The sequence below is a fragment of the Mobula birostris genome, chromosome 5, assembly GCF_030028105.1.
Source record: "Mobula birostris isolate sMobBir1 chromosome 5, sMobBir1.hap1, whole genome shotgun sequence".
Lineage (NCBI taxonomy): Eukaryota > Metazoa > Chordata > Chondrichthyes > Myliobatiformes > Myliobatidae > Mobula > Mobula birostris.
In genome coordinates this window covers 184,236,269-184,252,231 of record NC_092374.1, presented here as the reverse complement: position 1 = coordinate 184,252,231, position 15,963 = coordinate 184,236,269, and the positions used below count along the sequence as shown (strand labels likewise).

At 44.9% G+C, this 15,963-nt stretch overlaps 1 protein-coding gene across 2 annotated transcripts in view; it reads left to right on the top strand.

The window, feature by feature from the left end:
- LOC140198117 (hepatic and glial cell adhesion molecule-like) overlaps positions 1 to 8,099 on the top strand; it is a 56,269-nt gene extending 48,170 nt beyond the window's left edge. For both annotated transcript variants that reach the window (XM_072259044.1, XM_072259045.1), the window contains exons 6-7: positions 4,643 to 4,738; positions 7,584 to 8,099. In XM_072259044.1, coding sequence (XP_072115145.1) covers positions 4,643 to 4,738; positions 7,584 to 7,588 — 101 coding nt within the window. In that variant the 3' untranslated portion in view covers positions 7,589 to 8,099. The remainder of the gene's footprint in view (positions 1 to 4,642; positions 4,739 to 7,583) is intronic.
- The last annotated feature ends 7,864 nt before the right edge of the window (positions 8,100 to 15,963 follow it).

Here is a 15,963-nt window from a genome sequence, read left to right as displayed (position 1 = left end):
CCAATACGCACGCGATGTCATTACCCGTGCGTCATTCATGTTAGCGCGGGAAGGAAATCAACTCCTTGAGCTTGCAAATGACGACGGGCTGAAAAGTTTGTTTGACATAACATCTCTGCCGGCATTCTGGATCAAAGTCAAGGCTGAATATCCTGAGATAGCCACGAAAGCATTGAAAACGTTGTTTCCATTTCCAACATTTTTCTGCGAAGCGGAGTTTTCTGCAATGAATGCAACGAAAACTAAATTGCGGAATAGACTGGACATGAGGAACCCCCTTCGAGTATCGCTGTCTCCCATCACCCCTCGATAAGACCGGCTCGTTGCAGGGAAACAAGCCCAGGACCCCCACTGATTCAGCGATATTGGTGTGTTACAATGATTTTATATGTTCATACGGGGAAAATATGTGCTGTGTGTTTAATATCCAAACGTTACTTAAAATGTTATGATGCTATTGACTTACTTATATAACCATATAACAATTACAGCATGGAAACAGGCCACCTCTGGCCTTTTAGTCTGTGCCGAACGCTACTCTCACCTAGTCCCACCGACCTGCACTCAGCCCATAACCCCCCATTCCTCTCCTGTCCATATACCTATCCAATTTTTCTTTAAATGATAATATTAAACCTGTTTCTACCACTTCTACTGGAAGTTCGTTCAACACTTACTTCAAGCTCCCCTGTCCTCCCCTGATAATTGACTTATCACTATATTCATGCGAGGAAAATATGCGCTGTGTGTTTAATATTAAATTCGTTAGATAAACCCTTTTAGAAATGAAATTCAGTGTATTAGCCACTTATCACCTATATCCCGGTCGTGATTAACATCACACCCCCCCTCCTCGAACAGAATCGCCAAAAACGATTTGCAGGAAAAAAAATTGGCAGGTACACACACGCGCAGGCCACGCATGCGCACTGGTGCCCGCACAAGTGCAACCATCTACTACCACTCTCTGGCTTCTCCCACAAAGCCAATGTCTGAACCCATTTACTACCCCATCTTGAATGCCAAGCGACTGAACCTTCTTGACCAATCTCCATGCGGGAACTTGTCAAATGCCTTGCTAAAGTCCAGGTAGACAACATCCACCGCCTTGTCTTCATCCACTTTCCTGGAAACTTCCTCGAAAAACTCTATTATATTGGTTATACGTGACCTACTACGCATGAAGCCATGCTGACTATCCTTAATCTGTCCACGTCTATCCAATACTTATAAATCCAGTCCTTTAGAATACCTTCCAATAACTTTCCCCAATATCAGGATCACTAGCCTATAATTTCTTGGCTTATCATTAGAACTGTTCTTAAACATTGGAACAAAATTAGCCATCTTCCAATCCTCCACCACCTTACCTGTGGCTAAGGATGCTTTCAATATCTCTGCTAGGGTCCCTGGAAATTTCTGCACTTGCCTCCCATAGGGTCCAAGGGAACACATTGTCAGGGTCAGGGGATTTATCCACACTGATCTGCCTCAGGACTGCAAATACCTACACCTCCCTAATCTGTATAGGGTCCATGAAATTGATGCCACTTTGCTTCACTTTTATACGCTGTGTCAGTCTACTGATGTAAAAAATTCTCTAAAGATCTTCCCCATCTCTTTTTGATAACTATTCAGATTTTCCAGAGGATCAATTTTGTCGCTTGCAATCCTTTCATTCTTAACATGTCAGTAGAATCCCTTAGGATTCTCCTTCACCTTGTCTGCTAGGGCAACTTTGTGCCTTCTTTTAGCCCTCTAGATTTCTTATACTCAGTAAGCACCTCACTTGTTCCTGCTTGCCAATTCCTGCCATGTACCTCCTTTTTGTTTCTTCACCAGGGCCCCAATATCTCTTGAAAAACACCTCACTGGATGTGTTCTCCAGTCTGTCCTGACTGAGTACTGCCGTGACATATTCCCAGACTAATATTGGCACCCCTCCTTCCTTAAACCCTCTTGCCTGCTCACATCTAATACAACAAAACCCTGGAACATTGAGTCCTGCCCCTCCTACAACTGTCTCACTAATGGCTACAATATCATAATTCCAGGTTTTGATCAATGCCCTAAGCCCATATGCAACTCAGAATACTAGTTGCACCAAGCTCAACCTTTTGATTCCTGACTTAGTCTGAGGTTTTACCAACATTTGTTTCCATAACCTCTCCACTATCTGTTCTTCACCATCTTCTACACCAACTCCTTAGCCACCTAGTAAATTGATCAATCTTCCTATTTCTGACCTCAGTACCACACGGCACTGGTGGCAATCCTGAGATCTCAGTCCTGAAGGTTTAGCACATAATTCCATGAATGTCCTTTGCAGAATCTTGTCACTCTTTCTACCTAAGTCATTAATACCTACAAAGGCCATGACCTCTGGCTGTTTACCATCCCACAGAGGACTCAATCCAAGATATCCTGCATCCTGGCTACTGGGAGGCAACATACCAACCAGGAATCTTGTTCTCATCCACAAAACTTCCTTTCTGTTCCCCTAATGTTATGGTCCAGTGCGTGAAGTCCGCATTCCAGTCCATTGTTCCTTATTCCAGGTTTTCCAGTTTTCCCATGTCCTGTTGTGTGCCTTAATTGAGGCACATGATTCTCATTTTGGGCTGGTTACATAAACAGCTCCTTGGTTCAGCTCAAGTTGCTGGACTGTTCCCTTCCCTTCCCCTTCCTTTTGTGGCCCTCAACTGAAGCCTCGCCTGCTACCTTTCACCTGAAGCCTCGCCTGTGTCCTTGCCTGTAATGCCATCAGGTTCAACCGCCGGGGCAAGATTGGGGCCTTGCTGTGTCTAGATAAGGAACTGTCTTTCGTTGTTTGGAACTGTCTCTTTGTGCCCTCGCCTTCGCTAGGTAGGTCCGGCTGTTTGCCGCTACCTTGAATTGGGAACGGTCTCTGTGTCCACACTTTCGCTAGGTAGGTCCGGCTGTTTGTCATTACCTTGAGTTGAGAACTGTCTCTGTGTCCACTCCTTCGCTAGGTAGGTCCAGATGTTTGCCGCTATCTTGTGTTGGGAGCTGTCTCTCTGTGTTCCGTGTACGAGTCCCAGCCCTACGTCCTGCTCCCTAGGAGGGGTCCTGACTCTGTGTAGAGCCCGGGCCCCAAGTGCTGTTCCCAGGGAGGGATTCCTGTTCTGTGTTCCATGTTCCTGTTCTCCCGCGACCAAGGCTCTGCGTTCCTGTTCTCCCTTGACAAAGGCTCCAAACTTCCTATCTCCCAAGACCAAATCAAGGCTTCATGTTCTAGTCCTGTCCAGGTGCCTCGCCCAGCCCAGGAGTACCTCGTCCAGCCTAGTGCTGGGGTTGCTTCCTCCTATGCTGGGATTCCCTCATCCTGTCCAGGAGTTTCACGTCCAGCCCTGTTGCCACTCCTTGTCCCATAACCACGTCCTGTCCTCGCCTGGATCTGGGGTCCAAGCCCGAGTCAAGACCCACGTTCCAGGTCCCTGTCCAGTCTCTGGCTCGGAGTCCTTGTCTAGGTTCCAAGTTCCTAGTTTCTTCGTCCAGGTCCCACATTCCTAGTCTAGTCCTAGCCCAGGCCCTGTATCCTAGCCTTGTCCAGGGCCTGTGTCTTGTCCAGCGTCGTTTATTCCCCGCTTCCCTTGCTTGCTTGACACACCTAGTCCTGTTTCTAGTACTTCAGTGTCTGTGTCTTGCATTTGGGTCCACTACCAGCGTTCCCTGTATGACACCTAACTAACAAATTCACTATTACCACAGCTCGCCTCTTTCCCCCCCATCCTTTCTGAGTCACAGAGTCAAACTCAGTGCCAGAGACCTGACTTTTGTGATGTTTCACGTCTGCATCATCACTCCCTCCCCCTGAAAGAATGAAAAGTGATGAAGTCTCTCAGCCCAAAATGTTGACTGTTTACTCCAGCATTTTGTGTGTGCTGCTTTGATTTCCGACAGCTGCAGATTTTCTCTCGTTTCCAAAGTGATATGGTCACAGGGATACTCTACACTGGCTGTTTAACCCCTTTCCCCTTTCTGACGGTCACCCTGTTTCCAGTGCCTGCATCTTGGGTGTAACTACCTCTGTACTTGCTCTATCTATCAGCCCCTCAGCCTCCTGAACGATCTGGAGTTCATCCAGTTCTAGCTCCAACTCCTTAATGCGGATTGTTAGAAGCTGCTGCTGGATGCACTTCTTGCAGGTGTAGTTGTCAGGGACACAGGTCCCTCTGCCCTCCTCATCCTGCAAAAGGTGCATTCAATTATCCTGCCTGACATTTCTACTGTTACACTGAAAAAATGTAAAGAAGCAGGAATAAAATAACTCTCCCTACAGCTTTTTTACATTTTCTCTGACTGAAGCCTCTCCTTCCTGAAGCCTCAAAGAGCTAAGCCTCATAATCTCCACTCTTAACTCTGTCCACTCCAATGATGACCACTCTGCATGCCCCTGCATTATTTTAATTTGTTTTTGCTAATCAGTCCTGAACACTGATTGGCCACTGCTGTAAGCTCCAAAACTGCTGTGAGTCACAGCCTTTTGTACTCGGTGAGAAAGCCTGAGTGAATTATGTTTTCTCATGCTTCTGATCACTCAGATTGTGCACTGCTCAAAGCAAAATTAAGTAAAATAATATTCATGGAAGTTAATCGAAGACCAAATCTTCTGTTGTAGATGATGGAGCCCATTACAGAGCTCGATATGGGTTGTTTCCAGCCGTTCTCCTGGTCTGTACATCAGTGCTCGTGTTTAATGTGCGATTAGTGTATGGTGAGTATTCGTGTTCTGGTAAACTTCTGTCCTTTTCCATAGTGATGCGTGATGTATGGCGGATTTGTGCACAGTGTGATTCCAGAGCTGGCATTTGGACAATCTGGCTTGGACATTAGTGATGGATAAATATTAGACAGGAAGAACTTCCACGTGCGTGATTACTTCCTTAGAGTGAGGGGTTTAGATGGGGTAGAGTTTGTTAGGAGTGTTCAGGAAGATTTCTTGACACAATATGTAGATAAGCCCACAAGAGGAGAGGCTGTACTTGATCTGGTATTGGGGAATGAACCTAGTCAGGTGTCAGGTCCCTCAGTGGGAGAGCATTTTGGAGATTGTGATCACAATTCTATCTCCTTTGCCATAGCATTGGAGAGGGATAGGAACAGACATGTAAGGGAAGCATTTAATTGGAGTAAGGGGACATATAAGGCCATCAGGCAGGAACTTGGAAGCATAAATTGGAAAAAGATGTTCCCAGGGAAATATACAGAAGAAATGTGGCAAATATTCAGGGGATATTTGCGTGGGGTTCTGAGTAGGTTTGTTCCAGTGAGGCAAGAAATGGATGGTAGGGTACAAGATACGTTGCGTACAAAGGCTGTTGTAAGCCGAGCCAAGAAGGAAAGAAGAGTTTACAAAAGGGTCAACAAACTAGGTAATGATAGGAACCTAGAAGATTATAAGGCTAGCAGGAAGGAGTTTAAGAATGAAATTAGGAGAGCCAGAAGGGGCCATGAGAAGGCCTTGGGAGACAGGATCAAGGAAAACCCCAAGGCATTTTACAAGTATGTGAAGAGCAAGAAGATAAGACGTGGGAGAATATGATCAATCAAGTATGACAGTGGGAAAGTGTGTATGGAACTGGAGGAAATAGCAGAGGTACTTAATGAATACTTTGCTTCAGTATTCACTATGGAAAAGGATCTTGGCAATTGTAGTGATGACTTGCAGTGGACCGAAAAGCTTGAGCATGTAGATATTAAGGAAAAGGATGTGCTGGAGCTTTTGGAAGCATCAAGTTGGATAAGTCACCGGGATCGGACTGGATGAACCCCAGGCTACCGTGGGAAGCAAGGGAGAAGATTGTTGAGCTTCTGGCAATCATCTTTGCATCATCAATGAGGATGGGAGAGGTTCCGGAGGATTGGAGGGTTGCAGATATTGTTCCCTTATTCAAGAAAGGGAGTAGGGATAGCCCAGGAAATTATTGACTAGTGAGTCTTACTTCAGTGATTGGTAAGTTGATGGAGAAGATCCTGAGAGGCAGTATTTATGAACATTTGGAGAGGCATAACATGATTAGGAATAGTTAGCATGGCTTTGTCAAAGGCAAGCCGTGTCTTACGAGCCTGAGTGAATTTTTTGAGGATGTGACTAAACACACTCATGAAGTTAGAGCCATAGGTGTAGTGTAAATAGATTTTAGAAAGGCATTTGATAGGGTAATCCATACAAGGCTTATTGAGAAAGTACAGAGGTATGGGCTCCAAGGGGACATTGCTTTGTGGTTCCAGAATTGGCTTGCCCACAGGAGGAAGAGAGTGGTTGTAGACGGGTTATATTCAGCATGGAAGTGGGTTACCAGTGGTGTGCCTGAGGGATCTGTTCTGGGACCCCTACTCTTTGTGATTTTTATAAATGACCTAGATGAGGAAGTGGAGGGTTGGGTTCGTAAATTTGCTGATGACACAAAGGTTGGGGGTGTTGTGGATAGTGTGGAGGGCTGGGAGAGATTACAATGGGACATTGATTGGATGAAAAACTGGGCTGAGAAGTGGCAGATGGTGTTCAACCCCGTTAAGTGTGAAGTGGTTCATTTTAGGTCGTCAAATATGAAGGCAGAATGTAGTATTAATGGTATGACCCTTGGCACTGTGGAGGATCAGAGGGATCTTGGGGTTCGACTCCATAGGACATTCAAAGCTCCTACGCAGGTTGACTCTGTGGTTAAGAAGGCATATGGTACATTATACTTCATCAATTGTGTGATAGAGTTTAAGAGCCAAAAGGTAATGCTGCAGCTATGTAGGACCCAGGTTAGACCCCACTCGGAGTACTGTGCTCAATTTTGGTCACCTCATTACAGGAAGGACATGGAAATCATAGAAAGGGTGCAGAGGAGATTTGCCTGGATTGGGGAGTATGCCTTATGAGAATAGGTTGAGTGAACTCGGCCTTTTCTCCTTAGAGCGACGGAGGATGAGAGGTGACCTGATAGAGGTGTATAAGATGACGAGAGGCATTCATTGTGTGGATAGTCAGAGGCTTTTCTCTACGGCTGAAATGGCTAGCACAAGAGGGCATAGTTTTAAGGTGCTGGGAAGTAGGTACAGAGGAGATGTCAGGGGTAAGTTTTTTACTCAGAGAGTGGTGAGTGCATGGAATGGGCTGCTGGCAGCAGTTGTGGAGGGTGAAATGATAGGGTCTTTTAAGAGACTCCTGGATGGCTACATGGAGATTAGAAAACTAGAGGGGTATGGGAAAAGCCGAGGTAGTTCTAAGGTAGGGACATGTTCAGCACAGCTTTTTGTGCCGAAGGGCCTGTATTGTGCTGTAGGTGTTCTATGTTTCTATGGTTCTATGTTTCTATGTTGTTCTCCTGCCCAATGGTAACTTTAACACCGCTTAGTGGGGCAGGTGATGGGCCTTGCTCTAATGGCTCATTCGTCAGTTCAGAGAGATGTACTGCCAGTTCTGTGATGTCTGTCTCCCTCCAGCTTGTTCCTCTTCACTTCTCATGTACGAGTGCAGGCTACCAGTGCAGAGAACGTTGCCTCCCTGCTAGGAAAGTCTCTTGTTTTAATATGTGTGCTTGTTCATGCTGACATTTTCATGCCCACAGGTTGAAGAGGCTTCTTCAATAGACAACCTACCCCTACTCACTAGGACGATGGCAGCAGGTGCATTGGAAGACCACCACCTCCCAATTCCACTCCAGGTCACGTTATCCATTCCTTCTGCACTGGTGACAAGGTCCAGGAGTTCCCCACCAAGCTTACACTGTGCAAAGTGCTTCACCCTGAGAGATGCAGCTTCTGCAAGACATGAAAGGAATGTAAACAGTTTTTTCATTGCACTCTGCAGAAATTTATCCCACATTAAACAAAGGATCCCAGGAAGAGATGGACTGAATTCAGAAGGCACATGTAAAGTGCCAGATTTGTGGTGTACATCAGGGAATCTATCAGGGACGGGAATGAGTATGAACTAAAGAGAAAAGAGACAATTGGTAACGGGTTTCTTTAGGCTGGAAGGATGTAACTGGTGGAATGTCCCAGATCGTTTCTTGGCCAGCAAGTAGTTGTTAATTAGTTGTTATTGTCACATGTAGAGATAAAGAGAAGGACTCTATTTTCAATGCCGTCCATGTCTAATCATTTCAAAACATTATGTTAATGGAGAAGGGGAAAACTGCAATGTGCCCAGTTTGGCAATGATGCAAAAATAGTTCACTCGTATTTATCGATACACACTAAGCAATGCATTTACAGTCAACTAAGCGAAGCAGACCATGATGAGTTATCTTTCCACAGAAAAAAAACTTTTCACAGAGAGGTGACTTTTCACAAGAACTCAATAAAGACTTAATAGTTAATAGAAATAGGAACTGTGAAAAATTAAGGGTAAGGTGGACACCAGAACAGTATTAAACTCAATGGCCAGCATTGGCCAGTGCACTTCCCACCCACCCATCCCCCATCACCCAGCATCCAGCTTGTTGGTCTGTTGCTTGTATTGACCCTTTGCAGCTTTGTGGCTCCCAGCCTCCCTGAGGCTTCCTTGCAGGAGAAAATTGAGATTTTCATTAGAAGTCATGAAGTTTTTGACAGCAAATCTGAATCCCCAGAATCTGGACTATCTCCCTCGGCTGACAATGAAGTGGGAGATGTGCCTGAGAATCACCAAAAACTCATTTCAAGCCCTACCACACTACTTAAGCAAGCATACTCTCTCCAAAAGTAATGAAAGTATCTAGTCCATGGCCAAATCAGTCATTAAGATACAAACATACCACACCCACATGATCCTAAGGATTTGCACCTTAAACATAATGAATTAGGTCATGGTCTGTTTGTGACTTTCCGAAGCTTATGGATGTTAGCAGAGCTTGTTCAATCATACCAGGAAGGATTTTGTTGGCTCCCAGATGTACCCACTGGGAGAGCCGCTCTGGGTAATTTGGAGGTTAGTGGGAAAGACTGCATAGCTTGCTCATTACTAACTCCAAAATCTTTAGAATTAGAATCCAAATAAGGTTTGCTGTTACTGATGTGAGACATGCTTTTGTTTGTCGGTAGCAGTGTAGTGCAGACATAGCAAATTAATGTAGCTATTGAACACGACAGCACAGCACAGGTCCTTTGGCCTACAATTTGTGTCAAACTTTTAACCTACTCCAAGATCAATCTAACATTACTCTCCTTCAATTTACTATCATATGTGTGCTTGGTTAAGACTTTCTTAAGTGACCATTAAACAATAATCAATAAATAAAGAAGCAGTGCAAAAGAGCATTAATGATGTATGCTCTTGTTCGTGGACTGTTCAGAAATCCAAAGAGGAAGATAATTTTCCTAAAACATTGAATGTGGGACCTCAGGATCCTTTACCTCCTTCCTGACAGTAGTAATGAGAAGAGGGCATGTCCCGGATGGTAAGGGTCCTTAACGATGGATGAAAAGTATTTTGAGTCGTTGTTTTTTGAAGATTTTCTCGATGGTGCAGAGGCTGGTACCTGTGATGGAGGTGGCTGACTTTACGGCCCTCTGCAACCTCTTCTAATCCTGTGCATTGCTGTCTCCATACCAGATGGCGATGCAGTCTGAAAGCCTTCCATACTACATCTGCAGAAATTTGCTGGAGTGTTTGGTTACATGACAAATTATTTCAACCTCCTAATGAAGTATTTTGATTGCATTAATATGTTGGATCTTCTCTGAGAAGTTGATGCCCACCAATTTCGGAGTTTGATCAATCTAATTCTGATTTCACGGTGGTTCAATGAGTAGAGCCACTGCCTCCCAGCTCCAATAGCTCTGATTCGATCCTGACTTCACCGGCTGTCTGTGTGGAGTTTGCAAGTTCTCCCTATGACTGCGTAGGCTTCCCCTCAATCCTCCAAATTTCTTCCATGTCCCTAAGATGAGTGAATTGAATTGACTTTATTACTTACATCCTTCGCATAAAAGGAGTAAAAATCTTTATATTACATCTCCATCTAAATGTGTAATGTGCAATTTATAGTAATATCTAATAAATAATATGTACAACAGGACAGCCAATATAACATAGAAATACAATTGTATCACTGTGAATTAATCAGTCTGATGGCCTGGCGGAAGAAGCTGTCCCGGAGCCTGCTGGTCCTGGCTTTTATGCTGTGGTATCATTTCTCAGATGGTACCAGCTGTAACAGTTTGTGGTTGGGGTGACTCGGTCCCCAATGATCCTTCAGGCCCTTTTTGGACACTTGTCCCTGTAAATGTCCTGAATAGTAGGAAGTTCACATCTGCAGATGTGCTGGGCTGTTCACACCACTCTCTGCAGAGTCCTGCAATTGAGGGAAGTACAGTTCCCATACCAGGCAGTGATGCAGCCAGTCAGGATGCTCTCAATTGTGCCCCTATAGAAAGTTCTTAGGATTTGGGGACCCATACCAAACTACTTCAAGCGTCTGAGTTGAAAGAGGCACTGTTGTGTTTTTTTCACCATACAGCCGGTATGTACCGAACACTTGAGATCCTCGGTGATGTGTATGCCGAGGAACTTAAAGCTGTTCACCCTCTCAACCCCAGATCCATTGATGTCAATGGAAGGACAAACTCCAAGGCAGAGGACAAAGTAAATGGCAGGATACTTGGTAGTGTGGAGGAGCAGAGGGATCTCGGGGTACATGTCCACAGATCCCTGAAAGTTCCCTCACAGGTGGATGGGGTAGTGAAGAAAGCTTATGGGGTGTTAGCTTTCATAAGTTGAGGGATAGAGTTTAAGAGTCTCAATGTAATGATGCAGCTCTATAAAACTCTGGTTAGGCCACACTTGGAGTACTGTGTCCAGTTCTGGTCACCTCACTATAGGAAGGATGTGGAAGCATTGGAAAGGGTACAGAGGAGATTTACCAGGATACTGCCTGGTTTAGAAAGTATGCATTATGATCAGAGATTAAGGGAGCTAGGGCTTTACTCTTTGGAGAGAAGGAGGATGAGAGGAAACATGATAGAGGTGTACAAGATAATAAGAGGAATATATAGAGTGGATAGCCATCGCCTCTTCCCCAGGGCACCACTGCTCAATGCAAGAAGACATGGCTTTAAGGTAAGGGGTGGGAAGTTCAAGGGGGATATTAGAGGAAGGTTTTTTACTCAGAGAATGGTTGGTGCGTGGAATGCACTGCCTGAGTCAGTGGTGGAGGCAGATACACTAGTGAAGTTTAAGAGATTACTAGACAGGCATATGGTGGAATTTAAGGTGGGGGCTTATATGGGAGGCAGAGTTTGAGGGTCAGCACAACATTGTGGGCCAAAGGGCCTGTACTGTGCTGTACTATTCTATGTTCTATGTTCAATAGGGTTTAGCCTGTCTCCATTCCTCCTGTAGTCCACAACCAGCTCCTTTGATTTTGTGACATTGAGGGAGAGGTTGTTTTCTTGACACCACCGTGTCAGGGTGATGACTTCTTCCCTGTAGGATGCCTTGTTACTCTCTGAGATTAGGCCAATCAATGTAGTATCATCAACAAATTTAATTAGCAGATTGGAGCTGTGGGTGGCGACCTAGTCATGGGTATACAGACAGTAAAGGAGTGGGCTTAGGACATAACCTTGAGGGGCACCTGTGTTGAGGGTCAGTTGGGCAGAGGTGAGGGGGTCCACTCTTACTGGTGATCTGACAGGAAGTTTAGGATCCAGCTGTACATAGCAGGGTGAAGGCCGAGGTGTCTGAGCTTCTTGATGAAACTGGAGGGAATTATGGTGTTGAACGCTGAACTGTAGTCCAAGAACAGCATTCTCACATAAGCATCCTTCTTCAGATGTGTAAGGGCGGTGTGTTGAGCTTTGGCTATTGCTTCATCGGTCGATCAGTTGTGTCAGTAGGCGAATTGTAGGGGGTTCAGTGTGGGTGGTAGCAAGCTGCAGGTGTAGTCCTTGACCAGCCTCTCAAAGCATTTGCTTGTTATTGAGGTGAGTGTGACAGGATGCCAGTCATACAGATTGGTAGGATAAGTGGCCGCTCAATTTGCCCGCATTGTGTATGTGAGTACTGGAATCTCAGGGGAGAATAAAATGGGATGAGTGTAGGGCTGGTGGAAACGGGCCTTTGATGTTGACAAAAAAGACTCAAGGGGAGGGGTGGCCCCTCTTTTGTGTGCTCAACAGTACCTGGGATTATTATCTGCTGATGTTCAGTGGTTGGACAAACAAAAACTCAGCAGTTTTACAGTTAATCCCACAAAAGAACAGAAGCATAAATCTCATTTCCTTCCCCATCAATTCCAGTAATACCGTTTAACTGTACTGTTCCAAGCGGAAGCCACAAGTATAAATCAGACAGAGTTTCTAAAGTTATGACATGCTCCAGAATAAGAGGAAGTTAAGAGAAGGCCAATGGAATTCACCATCTGTGTGTGTGTGTGTGTGTGTGTGTTTATGTGTATGTTATGTCTGTGTATGAGGGTGCAATGTTTGTACACATGAGTGTAGGTGTGAGTAAGTGTATGTATAAATGTTTACTGTGTATGTGTGAATGTTTACATGTGCACATATGTGTATGTAAAAACCTCCTTCCATCTCATTTTTCATTTGTTTCTGCTTAACTGCTTTGATGCTACTTCAGCTCAACCACTTAATGTGACGCTTTGTCTGAAAGTGGGCCTGAAGCCAACTGTACACTTACCTTGAAGAAAGTTTCAAATTCTTTCTTCGTGTTTTAACTTGAAGCAGATGCCATCACATCTTAGTGAATCTTCCAGAATCAGAGTCAGGTTTACTGCCATTGTTTTGTATGGTGTGAAATTTATTGTTTTGTGGCAGCAGTAGAGTGCAAAGACTTAAAATTACCTGTGATCCTGTGCATTGGAGCCTCCACACCAGGCTGTGATGCAACCAGTCAGAGTGCTCTTCGTGGTCGTCTGTAGAGTATCTTTCATCCATTACTTTAATACTGGCAGTGAGGCCTGTTTCTGCTGACCAGCAGGCCAGAGGTGAACATTTGACTCATCTGACACTTCCTGTTGAACTCTGGCCTGGTATGTAATCTGTATTACCATGGTGGGTGTTGACTGATATCAGATTTGGGGATGAGAGAGGTGGTCCTCTGGTGTTATCCTGTTGGTACCTTTTCCCAATTGGTAACTTTTACACTGAACTTTTAGACTGTAATGACTCCAACAGACTGGGTTTTGAGTGTTTGTGCAACATTATGAGACTATTAAAGCCATCGGTTCCCTTTGTCAGGGACTTGAGCAAGGCCAGTATTTACCTAATTAAAGGGGCATTGTTGCCTTTGTGGTGAGGCAGAGACTCCGGAGCCTGAGAGACTTCCTGAGCAAGGCCTTAAACTAGTGACAGGGAACTCCATTATCACTAAGCTGAGGACTTGTCTATGAGGCATAGATATACACACACACCACACACAACAAACACACACAACCACAACCATATGTACAGGCGCAGCACGGTAGCATAGAGGTTAGTACAATACGTTACAGTACCAGTGACTGTGATTCAATGCCTGCAGTACTTACAAGGAGTTTGTACATGCTCCCTGTCACTGTGTGGGTTTCCTCTGGGTGCTCCAGTTTCCTCCCACACTCCAAAGACTTACCAGTTAGTAGGTTAATTGGTCCTTGTAAATTGTCCCATGATTAGGCTAGGGTTAAGTTTGGGGTTGTGTGGGCACTTAGCCAAGTGGTTAACGCATTGGACTAGTGACCTGGAGGTCGTGAGTTCGAGCCCCAGCCGAGGCAATGTGTTGTGTCCTTGAGCAAGGCACTTAATCACACATTACTTTGCAGCGACACTGGTGCCAAGCTGTATGGGTCCTAATGCCCTTCCCTTGGACAACGTTGGTGTCGTGGAGAGGGGAGACTTGCAGCATGAGCAACTGCTGGTCTTCCATACAACCTTGCCCAGGCCTGCACCCTGGAGAGTGAGGACTTTCTAGGCGCAGATCCATGGTCTCGCAAGACTAACGGATGCCTTAAAAAGTTTGGGGTTGCAGGCTGGTGCGGCTTAAAGCTCCAGAAGGGCATATTCCACAATATCTCAATAAAAAAAACATGCATACATATACAGACACACACGCGAACATATAATCACATGTGTACGGTACATACACACACACAAGCCCTATCTCAACCAGCTCCCCCCAACAGTATTACCCCACCAACACTTCCCCCTGTCTTTTTCTCACCCTCCTTGTTTTATTCTCTCTGTCCTCTCTCTATCTCTTTATCTCTACCTCTGTCTCTCTCTCTCTCTCTCTCTCTCTATATATTTCTCTATCTTTCTCTCGCTGTCTCTCTATCCCTCTCTAACTCCTTCTCTATCTCTATCTCTCTTTGTGTTATTAAATACATAAGAGGCTGTACCCTTTGCTTGCTACAAGGTTTTTCTGTTGGGTACAACAATGACTGGCATTCACGCAGTACAAGTATCAGTAAGCACCCTACGTTACTTCACTGGAATGTTATTTAAGACATTTGGTGCCAATATTGTTAATATCAACATTTGTAATTGTGAACAGAGCCAAAAAATTGTGACGATGGCTTCTGGCCAGAAGGAAAGATTGTGAACTCATTCTCTTATATAGAAAATAATGTGTTGGGCATTCAGTGACAGTGAAAAACATTCTGGTCCGTGAACTATTCAATCAGTGCTGAGCTCTGGCTGGGAAAGAGGTGGTCTATTTCATCGGACGTAGACAGTACAGGACAGGAGGTGGCCGTACCATGTCTGTGTTGACCATCATGCCAAATTAAACAAATCTCCTCTGTCTCAAGTCCCATTATCACGCCTGCATCCACCACTACTCCTGGCAGTACGTTTATTTATTGACTGAGATGCAGCCGGAACAGGCCCTTCTGGTCCTTCGAGCTGTGCTGCCCATCAATCCCCTGAAGTTAATCCGAGCCTAATCATGGGACAATTTACAGTGACCAATTAACCTACCAACTGGTACATCTTTGGATGGTGGGAGGAAACCGGAGCACCTGGAGGAAACCCAAGCGATGACGGAGAACGTGCAAACTCCTTACAGACGGCAACACGCACTGAACCCGGATCGCTTGTACTGTAATGCCTTGTGCTAACCACTAGGCTCATCACCGTGCTGTGATTGCAGCCACCCACCACTCCCTGCGTAAAAAAAAATCTGCCTCTCACATTGCCTTCAAACTTCTCCCCTCTCACCTTGAAGTATTTGAAATTTTTACCCCGAGTGAAAGACTATCTCCTCTACATCTGCCTCTCATAATTTTATAAACTTCTATCAGGTCTCCCTTAGTCTCTGATGCCCCCAAATAAAACAATCCAAGACTGTCCAAACTCCCCTTATAGCTAATCCTCTCAACCCTAGGCAGCCTCCTGATGAGTAACTTCTACGCCTCTTTCAGATTACTAAAGTAACTAAGGTGGCTGGTGTCAAGTCTATTTCTTGTTTGTTATGTTCTGTACTGCAGTTCCAGCAACAAGTTCTAGGGCTGCTACAAGATAAGTGGTACTGACTTACATTTTGTGGAGTTGCTGCATCTGTCAGGTCCTGCACATATCCCCCTTGTTAAGAAGTCATGTGGTGTGTTGGCCTTCATTAGTCAGAGGATTGAGTTGAAGAGCCACAAAGTAACGTTTTTCGCTCTATAAAACCCTGGTTAGACCACACTTGGAATATAGTGTTCAGTTCTGGTCGTTGCATTTTAAGAAGGACTAGACAACCAAGTGACCCGTTGGGGCACCCTTTGAGAGAAAGGTAGTGCAGTGTGATGTGACCAGAATGAACATTAAATTTCCCTGAATGCTATTGCTATCGCTTTGCTTTGGAAATTAAAGAAGAAAAGCTCAGTTTATTAAAGAAGGAAGGAAGTAGCAAGACAAATATAGCTCCTCCTCGTTTAACAAAGGACACTTTTGATGACAACATTTCTGGTTGATCTGCCACCTTTCAAGAATACTCTAACTTTTTCATTTCTTTTTCCCCGGCTTAAAGCCACGTACAGCTGACCATGC